The 21,349-nt window shown below is 36.3% G+C and overlaps 1 protein-coding gene across 6 annotated transcripts; it reads right to left on the bottom strand.

The window, feature by feature from the left end:
• Window positions 1-1,665: 1,665 nt before the first annotated feature.
• LOC132063483 (chaperone protein dnaJ 1, mitochondrial) lies at window positions 1,666-21,219 on the bottom strand. 6 transcript variants are annotated; one of them, XM_059456033.1, is made up of 20 exons: window positions 21,036-21,218; window positions 20,194-20,296; window positions 19,999-20,092; window positions 18,342-18,428; window positions 18,150-18,241; window positions 17,592-17,675; window positions 17,432-17,470; window positions 17,219-17,335; window positions 17,087-17,128; window positions 16,902-16,989; window positions 15,770-15,834; window positions 15,574-15,636; window positions 15,424-15,496; window positions 13,696-13,787; window positions 11,026-11,097; window positions 6,712-6,768; window positions 4,810-4,858; window positions 4,655-4,724; window positions 3,262-3,351; window positions 1,666-2,313 (listed from the first exon to the last, which is right to left on the bottom strand). In XM_059456033.1, the coding sequence occupies exons 2-20, from the start codon at window positions 20,248-20,250 to the stop codon at window positions 2,217-2,219; spliced, it is 1,428 nt and encodes a 475-aa protein (XP_059312016.1). In that variant the 5' UTR covers window positions 20,251-20,296; window positions 21,036-21,218; the 3' UTR covers window positions 1,666-2,216. The 6 variants fall into 6 exon arrangements, with proteins under 6 accessions (XP_059312016.1, XP_059312018.1, XP_059312015.1 ...); XM_059456035.1 differs by having other exon boundaries at window positions 1,666-2,349; window positions 20,194-20,257; XM_059456032.1 differs by having other exon boundaries at window positions 20,194-20,257.
• Between the last annotated feature and the right edge of the window lie 130 nt (window positions 21,220-21,349).

The raw sequence follows: 21,349 nt of genomic DNA, 5'->3' as shown, positions 1-21,349 counted from the left end.
ATGTGTGCTTGGTTTTATGGTGTTTTCTTGTTAATAATTTTGATTTTTATGCAATCTTATGTGTTTTTGGTGTTGTTTTGTTAATAATGTTTTGTTTTGGTTATGAAAAATCACTCTCACGGCATAAATAACTTCGCCTTAACTTAACACTTGTGTATTTTTTTGTTTTGGTTATAAAATGAACTCTCACGGCATCCCCACCACCCTAATTCTTAACACCCATACATCCCATGAAACCTCCCATAATTCTTAAAACTTGTGTATTTTTTTTTATGCTTATGAAAATTATATACAAATACTTTGTTTTTTTAAAGATGATATGTTTTGCTTAACACTTGTGTACTTTTACAAAATGAAAGTTAAGTAGTAACCTTTTCTAGTTCTTGCGTAAATTTTGTTTTGAAAAATATTTTCCATCAAAAACACTTTGTAATTTTTATTTTTTTGAAAACCAAACACACTCATAATTTGCAAATATATTGGGACACTTTTCTAGTTCTTAACCTTGCGTAAATTTTTGTTTTGCTCATAAAAATGGCATGACAGTGATACTTTGTTCTAAGCAGTCCGCTCTAATTCTTAAACTTGTGTATTTTTTTTATTTTGCTTATGAAAATGAAACTGTCTCTTTGTTCTTTTGTCGTAAAAGTGACATACTTGCAACTTTCGATTATTTTTTGTCAATCAAGTTACTATATCAAATATTTCTCTTTCTAATCAAATGAAGTATAAAAATGGCGAACAAAGCAATAAATTTGATCAATTCTATGTTGTTGAGTAAACTTAAAATAGAAGATGATTTGTTGTTATTTTCAAATATTAACAAATCTAAACTTAATAAACATGAAATTGAGTTGAATTACATTTTGAATACCTGGAATTAAATGACCGATTAAATTTGATGTGTGTTATTTAGATTCTCCTTAGACTATACTTTTAGATTTTTAATGTTATGGGTAGGGATTAAAGTCTTTTTTCTTATTATCTTTTAGTTTAGAAGGGCAAATATTTTACGGGGGCAAAAATTAAAGACTGATCCTAATTACTCCCTTTAAATTTGATGTGTTTTATTTAGATTCTTCTTAGACTATACTTGATCTTAATTTTTCTTGTTCTTTATAATCGTTACTCCCTATAATTGGCTTTTCTATAATCGTTACCTCCTGAAAAAGACAGAAAAGGGTCTAAAAATCCCATAAACTATGTAATAATGCCCTCCGTCCACCTTTCGGGCTAAAAATGCCCCTGACGTCAACCTTTTGGCTCAATACAACCCTTATTTTTAAAGGCTCAATCGGAAAATAAAATTAATGAATTCATTAATTACGTGGCAACATTCTATTGGTTTATTTTAAATCAACCCTAATTAATTAAAATCTCAATAAATACATCCACATGATGGTGAGCGAAACAATTTGAATATAGGAGTATGCTAAACATCTGGTAAAAAAAAAAAAAGTTCTTTTTCTTGAATATATTTTTTCATGCGCTCACAAAAAATTCTTTCCAAGAATCAAGGTTTGTGAAGTCGGAGTGCTCATGATACAAAGTAGAGGTACATCAAATGGTCAAACTGATAATGGTTTATAGCTCATGGCATTGAATTAGTTATGATTTTTTTTTTTTATGGAGAGCAAATAAACGGCGCTGAGCTCCAAATCCAGATGCTATTAATTATTTATTGCTCACAATAAAGAGAAAGTGGAAAAAGAACATTACATTTCTTCAGACAGACAAGGGACGAGAACCCTATGAACTTTCCCTTCTCTCCACAGTTACAAAAACATATAGAAAAAAGAAAGGATATAATGCTATATTTCAGAAACTATATGAGTAATTCTCTACAATTATTGTACGTAGAGATACAAGGAACACTTCTAACCATATACTGAAACTCAAATTTCTCATCAAAGGCCTTGGATAAAATAGGCACTTTCTTTTTTATTTTGGGAGCTATATAGGCATGTTAAACGCTATACAATCTGAGCTCGACACAAAATTTGAAAACTATAAATGGCCCAACCATGCGTATGTGATATCGCTACCAGAGCAGGAAACATTTAGCAAGTTTCACTCCGTTGTACGAAGTTCTCTCCAGATCATATCGGAAACAGAGACTAGCAAACTCCGTGCAAGTATATGATGTTAATAGCAGCTGGATGGGCGATTCTTGTAGTTTATCAACAATCTGCCAGGGACAGCTGACGCCTCCACAATCAAAGTGTTTTGATTAACAAGAGAAGAATCACTATAAGGAGCGAAAATTCGACCACAAACTTTGGGTTCGACACACGTTCAAGCAACTGCTGCCACCTGTAAGTTCAACCAGTAGAGAGCTGCTGGTAAAGCCTGTTAACCATTTCCAGAATGTTCACCACATTCAGAATGGTGACTATAGAAGTATACTTCTCAGCGAGAAAACACTAAAAGCTTGTGCCAGTTAGATGATAACGTGCAGTCAATCCCCAGTAAAGATGTAGCTCCAGTATTCGCACAGAAAAATGAAAAAGTTATAAACATTCATGATAAGAGATCATACCCCCCAAACCACCCACACCCAGTGAGAAAGAAAAAGGAAAAGCTATCCACAGTCCCAGTAACTAATGAGGAGCTTGAAAGAACAAACATCAAATTTATATAAAACTCTAACAAGCAGCAAAGTTCTAATACTCTGGTTCCAAAAGATAAACATAACATTCATTCAACATAATGCCAAAGAAAAAAGGTCTCGTGAAAACAATAAAGGGATGACGCGTTCAACCCAATTACAGAAAGCACATGATTTTAATAAGCCTACCGCAATAGAAATTCAAAAAAGAAAGAAAAGTGAAAGTGATGCAACAAACATAATGGACAACCGAAAAGGAGAAAAACAACATAGCTTTCAGTTTGTATACAAGATATCACTAACCAGCTAATGGCCAGTCCGGCCTACCTGAAAAAGGATTACATCTGATCATGTATCCACAGTCTAGCATAATAATTGGAGAGAAGGATAACCCCATTACCTCCCGTCTTTTTTGGATAGAAAATAACTTATTATAAATTATTTCAAATGACTTTTTAACATTATGTACTTGTGGTGAACTCCTCAAATACTATATAGGAATATCCACATGCATCAAAGAGAGCACAAAATTTCCAGTTATAGTCTTCTAAAATTAGTTACCGAAAAAGTTTAAAGAAAGCTGAGTGCAGCAAATACTACGGATGGATCAGAGTCACATCATGCCTTCAAAGCCAATAAAGAAGAAAACTTACAAATTTACTTCTCCATCCATGTAATCTCCATTAACAATTTCCTCCTGTGCAAATTCTTCCATTATGGCACGTTGTCGTTCATTCAACGCTCTACAAACAAAAACAGAAAACAATGATAACCAAGCTGAAGAGCATACTTGAATATTTGTCCATGCAGCAAACTCTTGCGGAAGTTCCAAATGAGCAACATAAAAATAGAAAAATAAATGAAAACTATTTGGTCAGAAGAACTTCATCTGATAATCTACTCCCTTCATCCATAATACTTGATCAACTTCGCGTTCCTTCCTTACTCTTTTCAACTCACTATAATATGAGGCGACATATTTTATATTTTTTGATAAGTAAATTATGATGTGACATATTTTCAACTCCACTTCACTTTCCACACTTCGAACATATATTTAAGTACTTCTCTAACATACCAAGTTTAATAATCAATAATAACATTTTACCTCTTTTTTTTGGGGGTGACTGAGAGACCCTTAGGACAAACCGCAAAACCATTTTACGTAGACAACTAATGTCTAACCCCATAATGAGGGCTAAAGTGGAGGTATACCTTAAACGCATAGCTATCAAATACCTCAATACCAACACCTAGTTACTGATACCAGGTTGGTTCAAACTAAAATAATAAATGTAATAGTAACAAAACAAAAGGAAAGAGTAGGTGATTATAATTCTGTAGATGCATTCAATCTACTATTTGACTGCCCAGACATTTTCATACCTAACAATAGATATTGCTGGTTTGTAGTTCATCTAGTGATACAAGTTTTTTCCAGCAGAATTGAGTCAACTCATTGGCTCTGAGAATGAGTCTATTATCCTCTCATTTTGACACATTAGTAACCTCTTATCAACTAAACACCAATTTGCTTAATGCTCAAAGTTGTCATCCCTACCATCCCCAATCCCTAAACATCTGCAGCACTTTGAATAATGATAAGCAGTTCACACTTCACAAAGGAATCTCTCAAAGAATTAGTGGTGCAATTATCTGGGGAGTGTACATGATCCCAAATAAGAAACCTATTTACTTGTATGAACATGCTCTTGCAATGATTTAAAAGGTTGGATGAGTTGATACAAATTGTTCTTGTACATCAGATCACGGATTCTTTTTGAAGTCATTTATCATTTTCTTCCTGTTCACTTTGCCCATGAGGATGCAGGAGTGGCTAATTTTGATGCTTGACTTAATATAAATCAGCACAGGTACATCCTTGAGTTTGTTACCTTAAAAACCCATTAAAGACATTTGGTACTTCCTCTAAGCAATGTGATTGTTAAGATCATCGATTTTCCACCGATTTCCTAATGAGTCTAATGGATTATAATCATTAATTTATGATAAAGATGATCTGGAAAGGCGGGAGAGAAAACATACGTTGGAAAGTCAATACGGAACCGCACATATTGATCTCCATGGTCCACCAGAAACCCTTTCCTTGGCAAACCTAAGTATGACGGACAACAAGTTTGATCGCTCAGAAGGAAGTATATCAAACAGATTAGCAGTCATTCTAACTAAAGATATGATACCTTTGCCTCGTAGTACCACAAGTTGTCCAGGCTGAACCCCCTTGGGTACCTAAAAGGACCAGAAATAGAAAACAGACAGCAAAGCTTCGGTAAAAGTCAAAAAAAGGGAAGAAATACATTGGTTCTAGCACATGAAACAAAACAATACAACAACAACAACAACAACAACCCAGTGAAATCTCACAACGTGGGGTCTGGGGAGGGTAGAGTGTACGCAGACCTTACTCCTACCAAGGTAGGACAGCTGTTTCCGAAGGACCCTCGGCTCAATAAAAAGCATAAAAAGAGGTCAGATAAGGCTAAGAGATTCAAAGCGATATGGAAATGAAATAACGCAAGCGACACAGATAACATAGGATAATCAAAGCACAGGGAATAACAGATAATAGCAGAAATCAGAGCACAAGAAATTATACTGCGATAATGCGACTACTAATAAGGAAGGATAACGAGACTATCTACTAGCCTTCTACCCTAATCTGGGTCCTCCAAACCCTCCTATCTAAGGTCATGTCCTCGGTAAGCTGTAACTGCGCCATGTTGTGTCTAAACAAAACAATGAAAAAATAAAATAAAATAAAGAGGAAAAAGGAAGAAAAACACCAAGCAGTAAACACTTGATTGCTGCTGATTTTGCAGGCAACATATGAAACAGTAAAGCAACTTCCATAAGTGGAAAGGCTTGACAGAAGAGATGGAAATCTCTTTTTATCAAATTGATGTTCGATCCCGAAGCCAATTCATAGCTTGTTTACAAGCATTCAAGTAGCTTCAGTAACAATCTTTTCTCTCATTTTCCCTCTTAAGAGGATTAGAAAACAATTTGTTTTTATTCAATGAGAATTCGCTTTCGTTTACTTTCTCAAAAAAAAAAAGAATGGTTTTCGTTTATTTTCAGAAGACAACAATGGGTGGATCGAAATGGTTCTGTCTGTGTTTTGGGGGAATTGGTGTTAGGTTTTGTCTTTTGCTAAAGTGTCACTACCTTTTTTTTGTAAGGAAAAATTCCCATGCATGGAATTTGTAGAACGGCACAACTTGAAGAAGGGGAAAAAATATTTTTCTTTTTCTCCTTTTTTTTTTTTTTTTTTTTTTTGTGGGGGCGCAGCTGGATTCCCTTCGATATAATTGGATTCTTTCAGTCATATGGATAGTTTCTTTTTAAGAACATAGCAGAAACATTTTGTTTTCAAAGAACAAAACAGATTGTTTTACGGCCCTATAGAGATAACAAGCAACAACACTCTCCCCCCAGACACACCACTCCATATTTGGAGCCAAAAATAGTTGACCCTCTAGACAATGGATTGAAATTTTTTGTATCTTACAGTACAGATGTTCACAGAGACAGTGCACACTTGAAATATTTTTTTTCAGTAACAATTGAAGCAAAAATTTTAAAACCAACTGAAATAGATTCACAGAACCATGGAATAGATGACTCTTTTTTTTTCTTTTTTTGATAACCATGGTGTCCTGGCCAGCTTGTGCACAACCCAACTAATTCCATGGGTACCTGCTACCTCCCACCAGCACAGATACCGGGTAACTTGGCTTGGACAGATGGGAAGAAATCACATACTGTTTTTTCCTTTGTTGAGATTTGAACCTAAGAGTTCATGGTTCTCAACCCACTTCATTGACCTCTGGGCCACACCGTTGGGTGCAACAACCAAGATCACTGTCATGCAGTCAAAAGATGTTTGAAAAAGCAACAACCAAAATGGAAGAAAAAAGTTTAAGCTGGCACATCCAAAATCAAGGTGATACACAATTCACTATTAGTATTGAACTTCAAATCTATTACTAAGACATGACAGCATTACAAAACTTCTAGCAAATAAAATATATAAGGAATGCAGAAAGATGGATAAACCCAGTGGCCAGTACAAAACGACATACCTGTATCTTTGTCTTTCCAGATAGAGTTGGTACATCGACTTTACCACCAAGAATAGCCTAGTAAATTCAATAAGGACCATTAAATTTCATAATTCTACTTTAAGCCACAAAAGCATATGTAAAGATGATAGAATATAAGAGCTCTGAGCATTTATTCCGAGTCTTATGCATTTAGTCTTCTTTTCAAACTTCTATGATGTTCCCTTCTCTTTGTATTTTGCAAACCCATGACCTACAGTTTAAGGATTGGATGAGTTTTTAACCAGGTTTCTAACATCTTTTTCTAGTACCCATGCTGTCATGGAGTCCCAGCTACACTGTGTATATATTGTTTATGAGAAAGGTAGAAAGCAAGGTACATATACTGTTATACATCTTTTCCCATGAAAGTGTCCCAGTATGCTACATATTACATCTTTTCTCTAACAAATACTCCTTTTGCTAACCGGTTAACTTTTCTTTAATCAGGTCTGTAATGTACTTGTAAAAAAGAAATGGAAATACGATAAAGAAAAAGGAATTGGACTCGAAATGGAACTCATTGATTCAACTGAAAGGTTACAATTGGATTAACAAAAGAATGACTCCATAACCATGAGCTTCAATGGCCTGTAATGGAAGAAGTAAGATAAGAAGAAGAAGATAAGAGAAGAAGAGAAAAGACGAGGAAGAAGAAGAAGAAGAGAGGTCGATTGAGAGAAATAGGATTTTCCAAAATGATTCTTGAATGCCCTTCTTCATCTTTTCTCCCAGTTTATATTGATAACAGAGAGGTATGTTGCTCACGTGACTAATCTCAACAAACCCGCGCGCCTCTAACGGTTTGAGACCATTACATTCCCTTCCCCTTAAATTCAACGTTGTCCTCAAGGTTTTTAATAATGAGCCAGTAATTTGACATTCAACCATACTCTTGATGCACCACCCAACAATTTGAAGAAGAGTTTCTTTTTTCCCTTGTTGTTTGTACTGATTCGTACAAAGTCATATGAAATTTCCATGGGAATCTGAAGCATTCATAATCACCATACTCAGGGCATGGCACAGCACATCCCTCACATAGTTTCCATGTTGAACACACTGAGGATCTAAAACTGAAATAGATCTTATTTGAGCTGCGCTAGTGTAATATCCACTCGTTTTAACAACTAACTACTCTGTCCATCAGCCAGTGGTAACCAGTTATGTCCCTGTCGCAGCTATCACCACTAAAATAATAGAGTGCCATAAACCATCATAGTTTAGATATATAAACCTTGATATAAGTACTATACATGATAGTGGCTTGGACAGGGAGAGATCCCTTCAGCTGCTTATTTTTCTAGTTTCTGAGTTATTCTGATATGCCCAACTTTTACTTCTGCAGTAGACGACCCTGTTTTTTATTTTTACTTTCACCATTATTATCAGCCAACTCATATATATAGCCACATAAACCAGGGGAAGACTACTGATCAAAAAAGGGGGAAAAAGAGAAAAAGATAAAACCAACAGAAGACCACCACAAGATACTCTTATGATGCGTAATCCAACCCCCACTTCCCATGTGCCAGCAGTATCACCCACCCAGTCAGTATTATCTTCAGCCAGTTATCTTGCTAATCAGTATCACATAAAACTCAGCAATCCCAGAGAAACTTTCTCTAGCAAGGGAATGGAGAGCACATAACTTTTAATTTGGGGGTGGAACATAGTGAACTTGGATAGGAAGTAGGGGCCTAGAAGTGGGAGATCTGAAAGTCCAAAACATCAGCTTGCTGCAAAATGGTTTTGGATATTTGCCCACGAGGAAGATGCTCTATGGAGAACAGTTATCACTGCAAAATATGGGCTTCTCAGTCATTGGACAACCCAGCAGACACAAGCTCACAGCCCTACTGGAATTTGGAAAAGCATCAGAGTTCACTGGAGCACATTTTACTCCAACTCTTCATTTCAAGTGGGTAATGGCAGGACTATAAAGTTTTGGGTGGAGGTCTGGATGGTCAAGCAACACTAAGGGAGAAATTTGCAATACTTTTCAGTGTAACACAGAATCCGGATGCTACAATTTCTGACTATTGGTCCTCACATGGCTGGAATCTCAATTTCATGCGAAGCATAAATGATTGGGAGGTGGACACCATTTCTTCAATGCTTCAGATGCTGAACAGTGTATCCCCTTTAATCTATTCACCTGATTCTTTTTTTTGGAAGGGAGAGGCTAAAGATAAATTTACAGTTAAAGCTTGTTATCCACTCTTGAGGAACTCAAATTTCATCCTCAATTGATCATGGAAGCAGTGTTATCAAAAGCGAAAAGCGCAAAAAAGCTCTAAGGTCAGCTGGGACTTTAAGCTCAAAGCGCAAATAAAGTGTGGGCTTTAATGAAAAAAAGGCGCAATGGTGCAAAAATAAAAATATATACATGTTCAGCCCAAGACTAATTATAATAAGCGTGAATAACAAATATATGGACAAACAAATTGTAAAAACATAACGATAAAGTGAAATAACGATTATCTAGGGTCATCTCTTCAAGAGAGGCTCATTGGCAAGGAAAAGTATGTCTTAGAGCCTTGATGATGACACTGAAGCGCACATAAAGCGAGGCGAATCACTCAACGTGTTTTGAGCCTTGCTTCAGGGCTTAAGCGCGCTTTAAGCGCGCCTTTGACAACAGTGCATGGAAGTGCATATGGAGAAACAAGGCACCTATGAAGGTGGAATGCTTCATATGGCTGGTTGTACACGGTGCACACCTCACTCACGAGAATCTCCATAAAAGAAGAGTTCACATTTGCAGTAGATGCCCTTTGTGTGAGAGCCAATCTGAGGACGTTAGTCACCTTTTCATTCACTGTTCACTCACTTCAGAAATCTGGTTCTTTATCTTAAATGTTTTGGGGTCAAGTGGACAATGCCTAGGACAACTACTGAATTAATGCAATACTGGTACAGGAAAGGGCTGCGAAAGACACAAATGAAAATATCGAATTCAGTTCCTTCAGCTATTTGGTGGTCCATATGGAAGGAAAGAAATGCATGGATTTTTTGAGAGCAAAAAGAATCTGTAATTAGCATCAGCTACAGATGTATATCTCTATTGTCTTTTTGGTGTAATCTGGCTTTGCAAATGACATAGAAGTCATGATAGTCTTCTCGAGCTCACTACACAATTCTGTGATGTAGCTTTCCCCGTAAATGCTTACAGCACTTTCTTCATGCTGTCTTTTAATATACGGAAAAGGGCCAAAATTACCCCTGAACTTTGAAAAATAGTCTTTAGGGCCAATTATACCCTTACGGTTATACTATGGGGTCAATTATTTTAACTATTGCCACGTGGCATCATCCTAGCCCTTCAAAATTATTTTACCCTCAAATAATTTTTTACCCACTAATACGAAATTATTATTTTTTTCAGCCCAAACTAATACGAAATTATTATTTTTTTTTTGCTGGAAAAATTATCCATATTATTTTTGCTGAATGAAGGTCAGATGATGCCACGTCTATAATTGATCCCATAATAGTATAATAAGGTATGAATGAACTATTTTTCAAAGTTCAAGGGTAATTTTGGCCCTTTTCCGTTTAATATATCGCCTTTTAATGATAGAGAAAAAAACTCAACAATCTTCAATCGTTGTCAACTGGAATGGGATGAAATTTTGAAGTCATATTCTTCAGTATGATGATCAATGCTTAAATCTGGTGCTGGGACTGTTGAAGAGAGAAAGATTGAGAAGAGTTTCAGAGTCGGTATCGATAATGGTACTACTGATTTTTATTTTTATTTTTTTGGATAATGGTACTAATGATTTAACTAAGTTGAATAAGATGCACCAGGGGAGGATCTAGGGCCCGGAGAGGATGTTCACCCAAACACCCTCGGCGAAAAATTATACCATATATATAAGGTACCTTTTTTTTTTTTTTTTTTTTTTTTTTTTTTTTTTTTTATGTACATATAGATTTTGAATACCCTGAATACAAGAGAAGAGGTTGGTTCAGTGGTTTAGGGAATTCAAAATTCACCTTGAAGTTCCAAGTTCAAATCCCAGTCACTACATTTTTATTTTTCGAACCCCCTCAGTGAAAATCCTGGATCCGCCTCTGAGATGCACAGAGAAAAATAGGAGAGAGTGTGCCAAGGATCTCCTCAGTTACATGAGTAGAATGAAGGACTAAGCACAACTATCCGTTTGAACTTATCAAGAAATAAAGAAGAACAGCCCAAATACCTTCCTAAGCGAATCAAATGTTTATGGTAAAGCATATACTTTTATTAGCATGCCTAAAAGAAGGGAAAACAATGAAAGTTATTCTCACTCTAGTAAAGCTGATATGATAATCCACATAAAGGTCAGCTCCTTCTCTAGCAAAAAGAGGATCTTTAGCAACCTGCGAAACAAAAAGAATGAAGTTTTCACATAGACAAAGTTCAGCCAGTTCAAAAAATGGACTCCAAAGATGAAAGTTTTTAAAGAAAAAAGAGGAAATCTGAACTGATAGCAGAAAGGCACCAACTGTATGCTCAGTAGTCGGTTCAAAAGATATTTCATTTGTCTTAATGTGACTATGTCTAATGGTGAGACAAAAACATAGGCACTTGGCCTGATCAATGTTGTTAAAGGCCCACTTAAACGTGCTTAAGCCCTGAAGCTCGGTGCAGCACAGGCCAGAGTCCAGACGCTTCACCTGACCGTCGCTTCACTTCACTGGTGCTTTACAGCTTTAGTACGGGCATCACAGGAGTCTCAAATCTCAACTTCCAATGGGATCAGTCTTAAGGAGGGAAACATTAAGTAGCAAACATAAATGATAAAGTGATAGAGGACAACTTTGTATGAATATCTTGGTGAATTGGAATACGAAAACAGAAATTTAGTAAAAGAACATAACTTACTAATCTAAAAAAGAAATGGACCTGAATCATAAATTTAATATGCTTTTTGAACTGAATAGCATGCCTTTTACATCATATGTTCCATTAGTTATAGGCTTCTCAATGCTTTAGTCCACATACTTGTGGTTTGTATTTATATTCATTTTTCATGTATGACATTCATTTATTTATTCTAACAGTAGCATTTTTCTTCGCTACAGCTCATGCTTTTAACTGCACTTTGCACTCAAAGCCCCAGCTGACACTTGGAACTTTTCTCTGCTTTTACCTTCGGTAAGAATGACGTGGATTCTACATAATATATAAAAAATTAGCCCAAGAAAAAAAAAACTGCAGTTACCATGCATGTTACTCAAACACACCAGCTTTGCATGCCTGCCGATACGCGTAAATCAGTCCGTGTAACATAGCTTTAGAATGTATGTGGAAGGTCTTGAGCCAAATCAATTGTTCGAACAATGGTCCAAGCTCCAACACTAATGTGCTTGTTAGCTTTCATTTTGAAGTCATATTTTTGAGGGAGCACAAAAATATCAGAAAGCTTTCATCCCCTCACAATGCATTTTTGGAGAAACATAAGAAGCTGCTATTGAATTGAACAATTTCTTGTTCAAGCAGTTCTTGCGTGAGTTTAATCAGCCAAGAGTTCATCGAGAAAAGATAAAGGCTAAGGAGAGTAGAATAAGGTGAAGGTGAAGGTGAATAGTGCGCTCATCAAGAGCTTGGTTAAGTGTCCAAGACTTGCTGGTTAGATTGGATTTTAACAAATATCACTGGGAGACTTTCTTTTTTTATCAGTCCTGAGGGTGCTTCCACTTTATTACTCAGGTAGAGTGAAATGGCTAGACTCTCTTGTCACCTTTCTTTTCGGTGATATATTTTCCTTAGCAGTTATTTATTGAGTTGATGTGAAGTCTTTCCATTCCCAATCCAATTACAACGAACAGAATGTTCATCAGCTTATCACTATCAGATATCCGGTGGACCTCTACTCCATCAACTTTTGTTTGTCAGAAAAACAACTATATTTGTTTACTCATCATGCATCTTAATCGCTTAATAATACTTTTTCACGAGAAATTCAGAAAGTTCTGCAGTAAGATTGAGGGGCTGGAAATGCCAACATAGAAAGTTTTTGAATACCTTAAGTTCCCCTTCCCTTCTTTATTTGTTTTCAGACCATCTATAAAAGGTAAATGGCCTTTAGGTCAACCTTTATTTACCCTTCCCGACCTATCTACTCAAAAAATATTATTAAAGCGAAGGGTAAATAACCTAAAGCATTGCCAAACACGTTATTATGAATATAACATCTCACTTTTTTTTTTTTTTTTGAGAAAGGTAAAAATATAATAAATGCTTTACTTGAGACGAGGCTCCATCGGAAATAGAATCTCTACCTTCACAAGGTAGGGGGTAAGGCTGGGTACACACCACCCTCCCCTCCCCACTCGTGGGATTACACTGGCTATGTTGTTATAAAAATATTATAAATCTTCAGCACAAAGGCTATGCTGGAAGCCATAATTACAAGTTCAAAACAAGCAATGTATATATCATCTTACTTTATTACATAAAAGGGACCGCCCCCTTGAAATTGCCTTTTTGGCTATGTTGCTCGGACTCTTCAAAAATGGACACGGGTGCGTGTCGGATCCACCAAAAGTAGTGCATTTTTGAAGGATCCGACACGGTTGCGGCATCCTTTTTGGAGAGTCCGAGCAACATAGCTTTTTGGCCTGTCACAGGCCTTAGCAGATCCTCGTCATGTCTAGCCTAGTAGGTGTTCATACACATCACGGACATCACCCATGTGTTAGGGATATTCCAAATCCCTTATTGTTGAAAAAAATAAATCTAGTGGGTTTCTGATTATCAAGCCGGGACAGCGGATGATTGATCCATAAGCTAAAAATTTAATGGATTTCTGCTATATTTAATGCAAATATTATAACAATTGACCCATGCATAAAAATTCTTGAAATCACAGAGATGGTAGTAAAATCCAAAACAATCAAAAAGAATCACATTTGCTAACCCAATATAGAAGATAACGTTAGACCTAAGACTTGAATCAAATGAGGATAATGCACCTTTAGCTTTATAAATAGGCAGCCTGGTTGCATCCCTCGCCTGCCAGCATGACCAGCTTTTGGCACACGAATAGTATCACCAGAGTCAACGCCTGATCCATCACGAAAAGTAAGATCATCACAATAATCCTATGTTATGCTCTTAGACCAGCTACTGAGATGAAAATCAGAAAAAAATTTGATGGAAACGTGCTTACTCATCAAATAAACATAGGATCAATCAGGTATGCCTAAATTAGTTGTGGTCAACAATATGAAGTATCCACATCCGTTCAGCTCTTTTCATTACAGTACTAACTAAAAGGTAAACTAGAAGGTTTTTAAAAGTTCCCTAAGTCCCGTATACGTAGTTATATTGACATAGAGTCTCTAACCACAGTCAAAAGACTTGATAAACCGGACCTAATGTAAGTGTAACAACAACAACTGAGCGTTAATCCAACTAGTTGGTATTGCCTAAATGGATCATCTCTTTCCATTGACTTTATTCTTAGCTAAATCAGCATGGATTCCAAGAGATTATTAGGGTTCTTTTGAAACTTACCTTCATGATTTTATATCTACCCTGTCTCCTTTTAGAACTTTCAAATCATCATAGTTCCGCATCTATGAACCGATGCACTTGGAGGTCTACGTAAAACATGGTTAAACCATCTCAAATTACCTTCTCTCGTTTTATTGCCTACATGTATTACCTTAACCTTTGTCGGATGAAGTCATTTGTAATTTTATATAACCCACACAATCATCTTAACATCCGCATTTCTGCGATATTTTTCTTCCGGATATGTAGGCCTTAAAAGTTTAACATTCACTCCTGCATAACATTTTTGGTCTCAACCATTATAGAATTTACTCTTCCACTTGGATAAGTATCTCCTCATCACATAGCACTCCTCCAAATTCTTCTATTTCAACCATCTTAATTTAATTCTCTGTGGTAAAGCTTCATGATTACCTTTAGCAAAACCATCTTTCTAAATTGACAACACTTAATCTTATCAGTTCAGGGTTGTACCCTACACTCTAAATTCAGGACCTTACCAGGCAACACAACCAGCACATATCTGGTAAAAAAACTAATCTCCATAATAAGGAGGTTCTGGTATGATGGGAACCAAATACGACAATATGATCAAATTTTTTGTGAAAAAGTAACCGAATCGTCTTAATCTTCATTTAAATTGGTACTTTGTACATTTTATAGCAGAAATTTGAGGGAAAATACCACATGCTTATTCTTTTTATATCATGTCACCACATGTTTATATTCTCAACATTCACTTCCCGTTTTCAAGTTCTTTTATCCACCCCCCCCCCCCAAGTTGAAAAGTTTGGTTCATATGCTTTTACTCAAAAAGAGGTAGTTCAAATAGAAGGGGTTGAGAAATTTCTTGACCTATTATAATCCACAAACTTATCTATCATACTAGGGCATGGGGATTTTTATCCATATAGTTTATCACATGTATTTACACCCAAAAACCATCTTGGGGGGTTTAAGCTCGAGATTAGAGCAAACCGAACAGTCCCCACCCTAGAGGAGAAAAACGAAAATATCAAATACCGTGAACTAACAGAGTTAATTTGTTTGAGATTAGTGTTCCATCCATCTAGTTGTTTAAGCAGAATACACAAGAACTTCAACTGAAGTACACAGATGTAGCTTAGAAATAAACTATGTCCATACGGTAACACTTCAGATGGAAAGAGAAAACCAATGCATACCGGCGGGTATAGTTACTTTGACATCTTTGATGGCTTCAACAACTCCTGATGCTTTGCATGCCCTACAACGTTCCTAATAGAAAACCAAGCAATGATTATTTAAAGCTTTGTGTCAAATTAGAGAGTTATTCATCGTCACAAAATCAAGACCTTAATAACTCGTCCAGATCCTTTACAGGTACTGCAAGTTGCTGTAAATGGAGGGATTGTAACCTGATGAATAGGTTGGACAGTATTAACAACACAAAGATTTTGAACATTGCTCAATTATCAGTCAAAGGAAAGGTCAACACTAAGGGTAAACCTCATATGATGAGGTCACCGTCAGAAATTTAAATGTGCTTACTCTCCCAATTCCTTGACAAGTTGGACATACTTTTGGTTTGGAATTCAGTGGATAGCCCGTACCATCTGAAGGAGGATAAGATAACAGTGTCAAAGTTAAGATCATGATGAGTGGTCAAACTAAGAACTTCAAAGAGGAAGTTTTGGGATAAAATTCACTTTGTCAATGAGCACAACTACTCCCATTAGGTCTAAGCAATTAAGAAACACTCCATGCCATTTGATGTGATGCACTTTTCATGTTGCTATATCACAAATGGCACGCCTCTAAAAGCAGTGATAGTCCATATAATAAGAATTTAAATTCCAAGAACAATTCAAAGTAACCATGAACTTTGTTGATTAAACCGATTTTATACAACTCGAAAAATTAATTCAATACGTTTTTCTAGCACAAAGTTTAAGAAAGACTTCCGAAACCTGTGGTCTGAAACAAGTCACAAATGGTTGTATGGTTATAAATCATGTGTAAAATTGGTTTTAAATATAGAAAGATCCCATTCTTTTTGGGACAGATTAAAAAGGAAATTGTGCCTCATAAAATGGGACAGAGGGAGTAGTAAAAGTCAAAGCAACTCCGTCATTTCACGCTAGTCAAACCACGTCATATAATGTTGAATAGATTGAATACAGCTACATTTTTCTTCTCTCCTCTTGTGATATAGACTTATTATTATTTTCTTCCATTTCAGATGAAGCCACATGGTGCCTCCAGGTATAAGCACCGTTATCATGAAAATAGAGTAGCCTCATTACTTAAAATTTTTAACCATACTTTCCAGGTGACCTTTGTGATCAACGTACTAATTCAACCATTAGGAGAGCACCCTACATTACTGTATTTCTAGTAGAGATAAAAGCATGAATCTTGGAACTCTCTAGCAGTCTTTGCTCCCTTCACCTATGTAGTGACGGGAACAGAGAAAGAGCAGGGAAACATGTACACAGAGAGAGAGAGAAGCAACACAAATTGCATAATCTTCCTCTACCCATGCTTCCAGGAAGAGACAGCATAATAAAAATGAAAAAGAAGAGCGAAAGGACAATGACATATCCAACTAGGAAAGGCTTCAAAAACATAACCAGATGATTTAAACAATGTGTATCGAAAGAGAACATCAGCTTTTACTTACTGCAAGAATCACATGGAACATCTGCATCAAATGAAAGATGTTTTGTGCATCCTTTAGCAGCTTCAGAAAAAGAGAGAGAAAGCTCCACCTACCATTAGAAGATATTACAGTCAAATAGGTTTAATTTTGGGGTCTCTGAAAGTGCGGGGAATTCTCAAATGGAACACAATCACAGAAGGCACCACCTGAATGTCTTGCGTCAAATTTTCAGCCTCATTTTCAAATATCTGAGAGATATTGAAGCATATACATTAAGCAAAATTCCACAGATCACTGCACTACAAAAAAGAGAAAAATAGGGAGGAGAATAAATATACCTCAGAAAATATTTTCTGAAACGAATCAGAGAACTGGGTGCTATAGGAATATCTAAAATCATTGCCATTCCCATAATTATAATTGACATCTTCTGTGCTGCTAGGTTGCTCCTTCATCTGTATTATTAAAAAAGATCATTAGTAGTATATCAAATTGAATCATGATACAGCATAACTTGAAACATACAGGCCAAAGGAGAAAAGACATCTTACCATGTCATATTGTGCTCTCTTCTGTGGATCTTGCAGAATCTGGATTCACCTTTCACGATTACAATCCATAAAATAATCATATGAAAATAGTACAAGGAAATGCCACAATTCTTCAATCATGGTCATGATACTATTTTAGAGAGCACAGAAATATTTAAACCTCATATGCATCTCTTATCTCTTGAAATTTCCTCTTCGCAGATGGATTATTCTTATTTGCATCTGGGTGGTATTTTTTTGCAAGCTGCAAAAGGTTTTGAAGTCAAGACACTAGACAGTAAAAAATAGCATGGAAAGGATAAAAAGCCACAGATCTGAGCAAGACAATGCTTAATATGAAGCAAAAAAATCTTGAAGTGCAAAAATTATTGGATCACTTGTCTGACAACACCTGCATGATGTGAATTTTCACCTCTAAACAAAGAAGAAGATTCTTTTTTCATATATGGGAAGGGGGGCAAGAAGAAAATTCTGATGTATCATAATGAAAATGAACTACTAGATAACCAGCCTCTTCATTGAAAACAATCTACAGATGACTAGTAGAATTTCAGTACCAAAAAGGAAACAGATTCATATTCAAACAAAAAGCTGTGTTATATTGACAGTGACAAGCTTTTAACACCACAATAGGAGACAACGTCTTATTTTAACTGAAAATGAACATATCAATAAGGCACTTATTCAAACTTAAAAGCCTATTAAATAATATCCTCACCGCATGAAATGCCTTCTTAATCTCATCTCGACTAGAATCTCTAGATACGCCCAGAATTTCATAGTAATCTCGTTCTGCAGAATAACAAGCTCCTGAAAAAATTAAACAATGCAATTGAAACATATGATAGAGCAATCAATAAGCTGAAACACGCAAATCAAAAGTAACTGTCTATAGATATTGGAGGAATACCGGTGGAATGGAAAAAATGCTTCGATGGTGGAAATCTCCTAGTCGAACAACTATTAGGTTTACCAATAAAACTGCAACTGTACAAAGCTGATACACAAAGCAAAGGAAACCATGATATTATGGATTGGCTTTTCAACTGACTGAACATAATTCATGTTAGAGTAATAACATCTTCTGTCAAGTTCAGGTGTTCAACATACGTTCAGCACATGCATAAATGCAGAGTTTTCATTAGCAACTATTTTTCTAATGGCAGTGGTGTCCGTGCCAATTGCACACACCTGGACTATTCCTCCGAGTACCTACTGCCTTACACCAACACAAGTATCGGGTAATTCATTTTTTATTTTTTATTTTTTTTTAATGACAAGGGAACCCGCAGCCGCTAACCTTCGGGTGCGCACAGGGTAAACCCCGCTCCTATGTAATAGCCCGCAAACCACACAGAAGAGATAACCCACACTAGGCAAGCCCCGTGCGACGAGCTCGACCCAGAGGCAAATCCCCTGGCTGATGTAGGCAGGGGGTTTCAAACCTGAGACCTCCATTATGGAAGCCCCATGCTCAACCAACTGAGCCACCCTTGCAGGCAGTATCGGGTAATTCTATCCACCAAGGTTTAGGCATATCCGCATATGAGAAGAAATCACCTTGTGTTTTGTTGCCTCTGGTGAGATTCCAACCTATAACCTCATAGCTCTCCTCCCACTTCATTGAACCCTAGGCCACACCCTTGAGTGCACTAACAACTATATTTTAGCATTTAAGTATTCACTCAGATTCAAGTAAATCTGATGTGGCCAGCTAGTACTAGGTTTGTGGGGGAAGATGTACCAATAAAGTATGCAACAAAGACATTGCAGTAGTACGGTAATATTAAGACTAGTTTTGTGCAAAGAAATAGATGATTACATCACAAAACAGAGAAAGTACATTACCTAATGCAGTGGTATGGTTTTATCCTTAGCATGGAATTTTTTTTGATAAGTCATTAAAGATTTTATAAATTTATGCATCGGGCATAATTACACGTTGTGCAATTCCTCTATTAAGTCTAGGCAGTTAATGCATATTGCTTTGACTATGCACCTAGCACAACAGCTGGTGACATGATTTTGCTTTATAGTCTTAGGAGAACAATTTGACCCCAATGCAACCCTGGCCATTTATCCCCTCCTTCTGCTTCTCAAGCAACAGAGATAGTATATGGACCTAATACACCTTCTGAAATTGCTTACACTGACTTTGCTCATTAAGTAACAGCTTCAAGCAACACGCTTTACACCTATTCTGTAACAGGTATCTGCTACCTCTTCTATAATTGGTGTCAAACTAGGAAATTGCTATCCAAGACTGCTTAATGTACACAAACCCAGTAATTACCCTCCTGAATGATTCCACTTGTAAAAAGTGTGAGATATTATTACCTCGTTAAGTTACCACGACGCAATGAAGGTAAAGTTTAAATTCATGTACCGTTTCACACCGTAATCAATGCCAAATTACACTAACTAACAACTAAGGGCAGATTGAAAGCAGAAAGTTGAACTCAATTAATGAAAAGTAGCTCATGATAAAAGAATCTTTAGAATTGCAGATTTGATACACAAAATAGAGTTCAACCTTCACATGTTACAGTTAAAGGTAAGCCTCTTACATCGATTTTTAAGTAATGTGGGTAGATATTCTGAAACATGTGCACATGTGTTCCTTTTACCGATCATTGAATGTGCACAAACTGTGCGCCATGACTGGAAAAAAACAAAAAGCATTTAGGGACAATATTACCGCTTCTCTGAAATAATATAGTTCGTAAATTCAACAACATTGCTGCAGTTTTCAGTAATATTACCAAAGCAATTTGAATGACAGATTTTGGAGATATCCCTGTCCACCTCAGTCTGCCCATTTTTTAACTGAAAGCAGTTCCAAAAGCCACAAAAGTAAAATATAAGCTGCAGTGAAATGCCCAGTGAGAAAAAAACATTGAATTATTCATTACATAGAATTGTGCAATGAAATTAGTAGGTTTGCAAGAACTACGATACCATTAAGCACAAATTTTCACTAACTTCTTTAACGAAAATGCTTTGACATGCCTTTTCTTGAGCCAAGGGTCTATCGGAAACAACTTCTCTACCCCCCCCCCCCCAACAAGGTGGGGGAAAGGTCCGCGCACACTCTACCCTCCCGTCCGCGCACACTCTACCCTCCCCAAACCCCACCTGTGGGAATACACTGGGTATGTTGCAGTTGTTGTTGTGTTCTTTAACGAAAAATTGTCACTTCCCATCCATAAAATTGTACTCTCTTGGCATTATTCATCTTAAGCTCTATGTTTGGTATACCGCATCTTAACGTCCTATATCAACAGAAATCAGTCCAAAACACTATATTTAAGGAGCTATGTTGCAATTGCCAATATAATAACACATGGAATAAACAAATAAATAAAGTTACGTTGGTACACTGCCAATTCAAAGAACTAATTTCCACTTTTTTCTAACATAATACCATAAGCTTCTTTTTTTTTTTTTTCTTAAATACTCCACCACTCCCACCGTAAGGAAATCATCAGTTCTACTTGGACATTCATCTGCTTCAGAGTTCAGTCTAATATACTTTATAAATCAACCAACTGAGTAAACTTCCTCATTAAAATAAAAACCACAAAAATTAAGAAAGTAAGCTTACTTGGAAGAAACTGGGAATGGAGAAAAGACTAGGGATTCTTTGTCTTGTTGGTCACGCAAATGCTCTTTAAGTTGGCTATCATGCCAATGCCAATGGGTGCTGTCACAATTTAATGGGGTCTAAAGTTTAATTATACTTTCCATTTTCCTCCCATGAGGGTTTGTCTTTTCGAACTTGACCCCTTTATCTTTATGCAATTTATATATATTTATAAAAATAAATGAGCTGTTTTTTTCTCCTTTTGTAGTTAGCTTAATTCCCTCTATCCCAAAATAAGTGTATCTTAACCCAAAAAAAAAAAAATCAAAAATCTC

This window comes from Lycium ferocissimum, chromosome 7 (assembly GCF_029784015.1).
Source record: "Lycium ferocissimum isolate CSIRO_LF1 chromosome 7, AGI_CSIRO_Lferr_CH_V1, whole genome shotgun sequence".
Lineage (NCBI taxonomy): Eukaryota > Viridiplantae > Streptophyta > Magnoliopsida > Solanales > Solanaceae > Lycium > Lycium ferocissimum.
The sequence above is the reverse complement of the archived record's forward strand: the minus strand, read 5'-3'. Positions and strand labels throughout refer to the sequence as shown.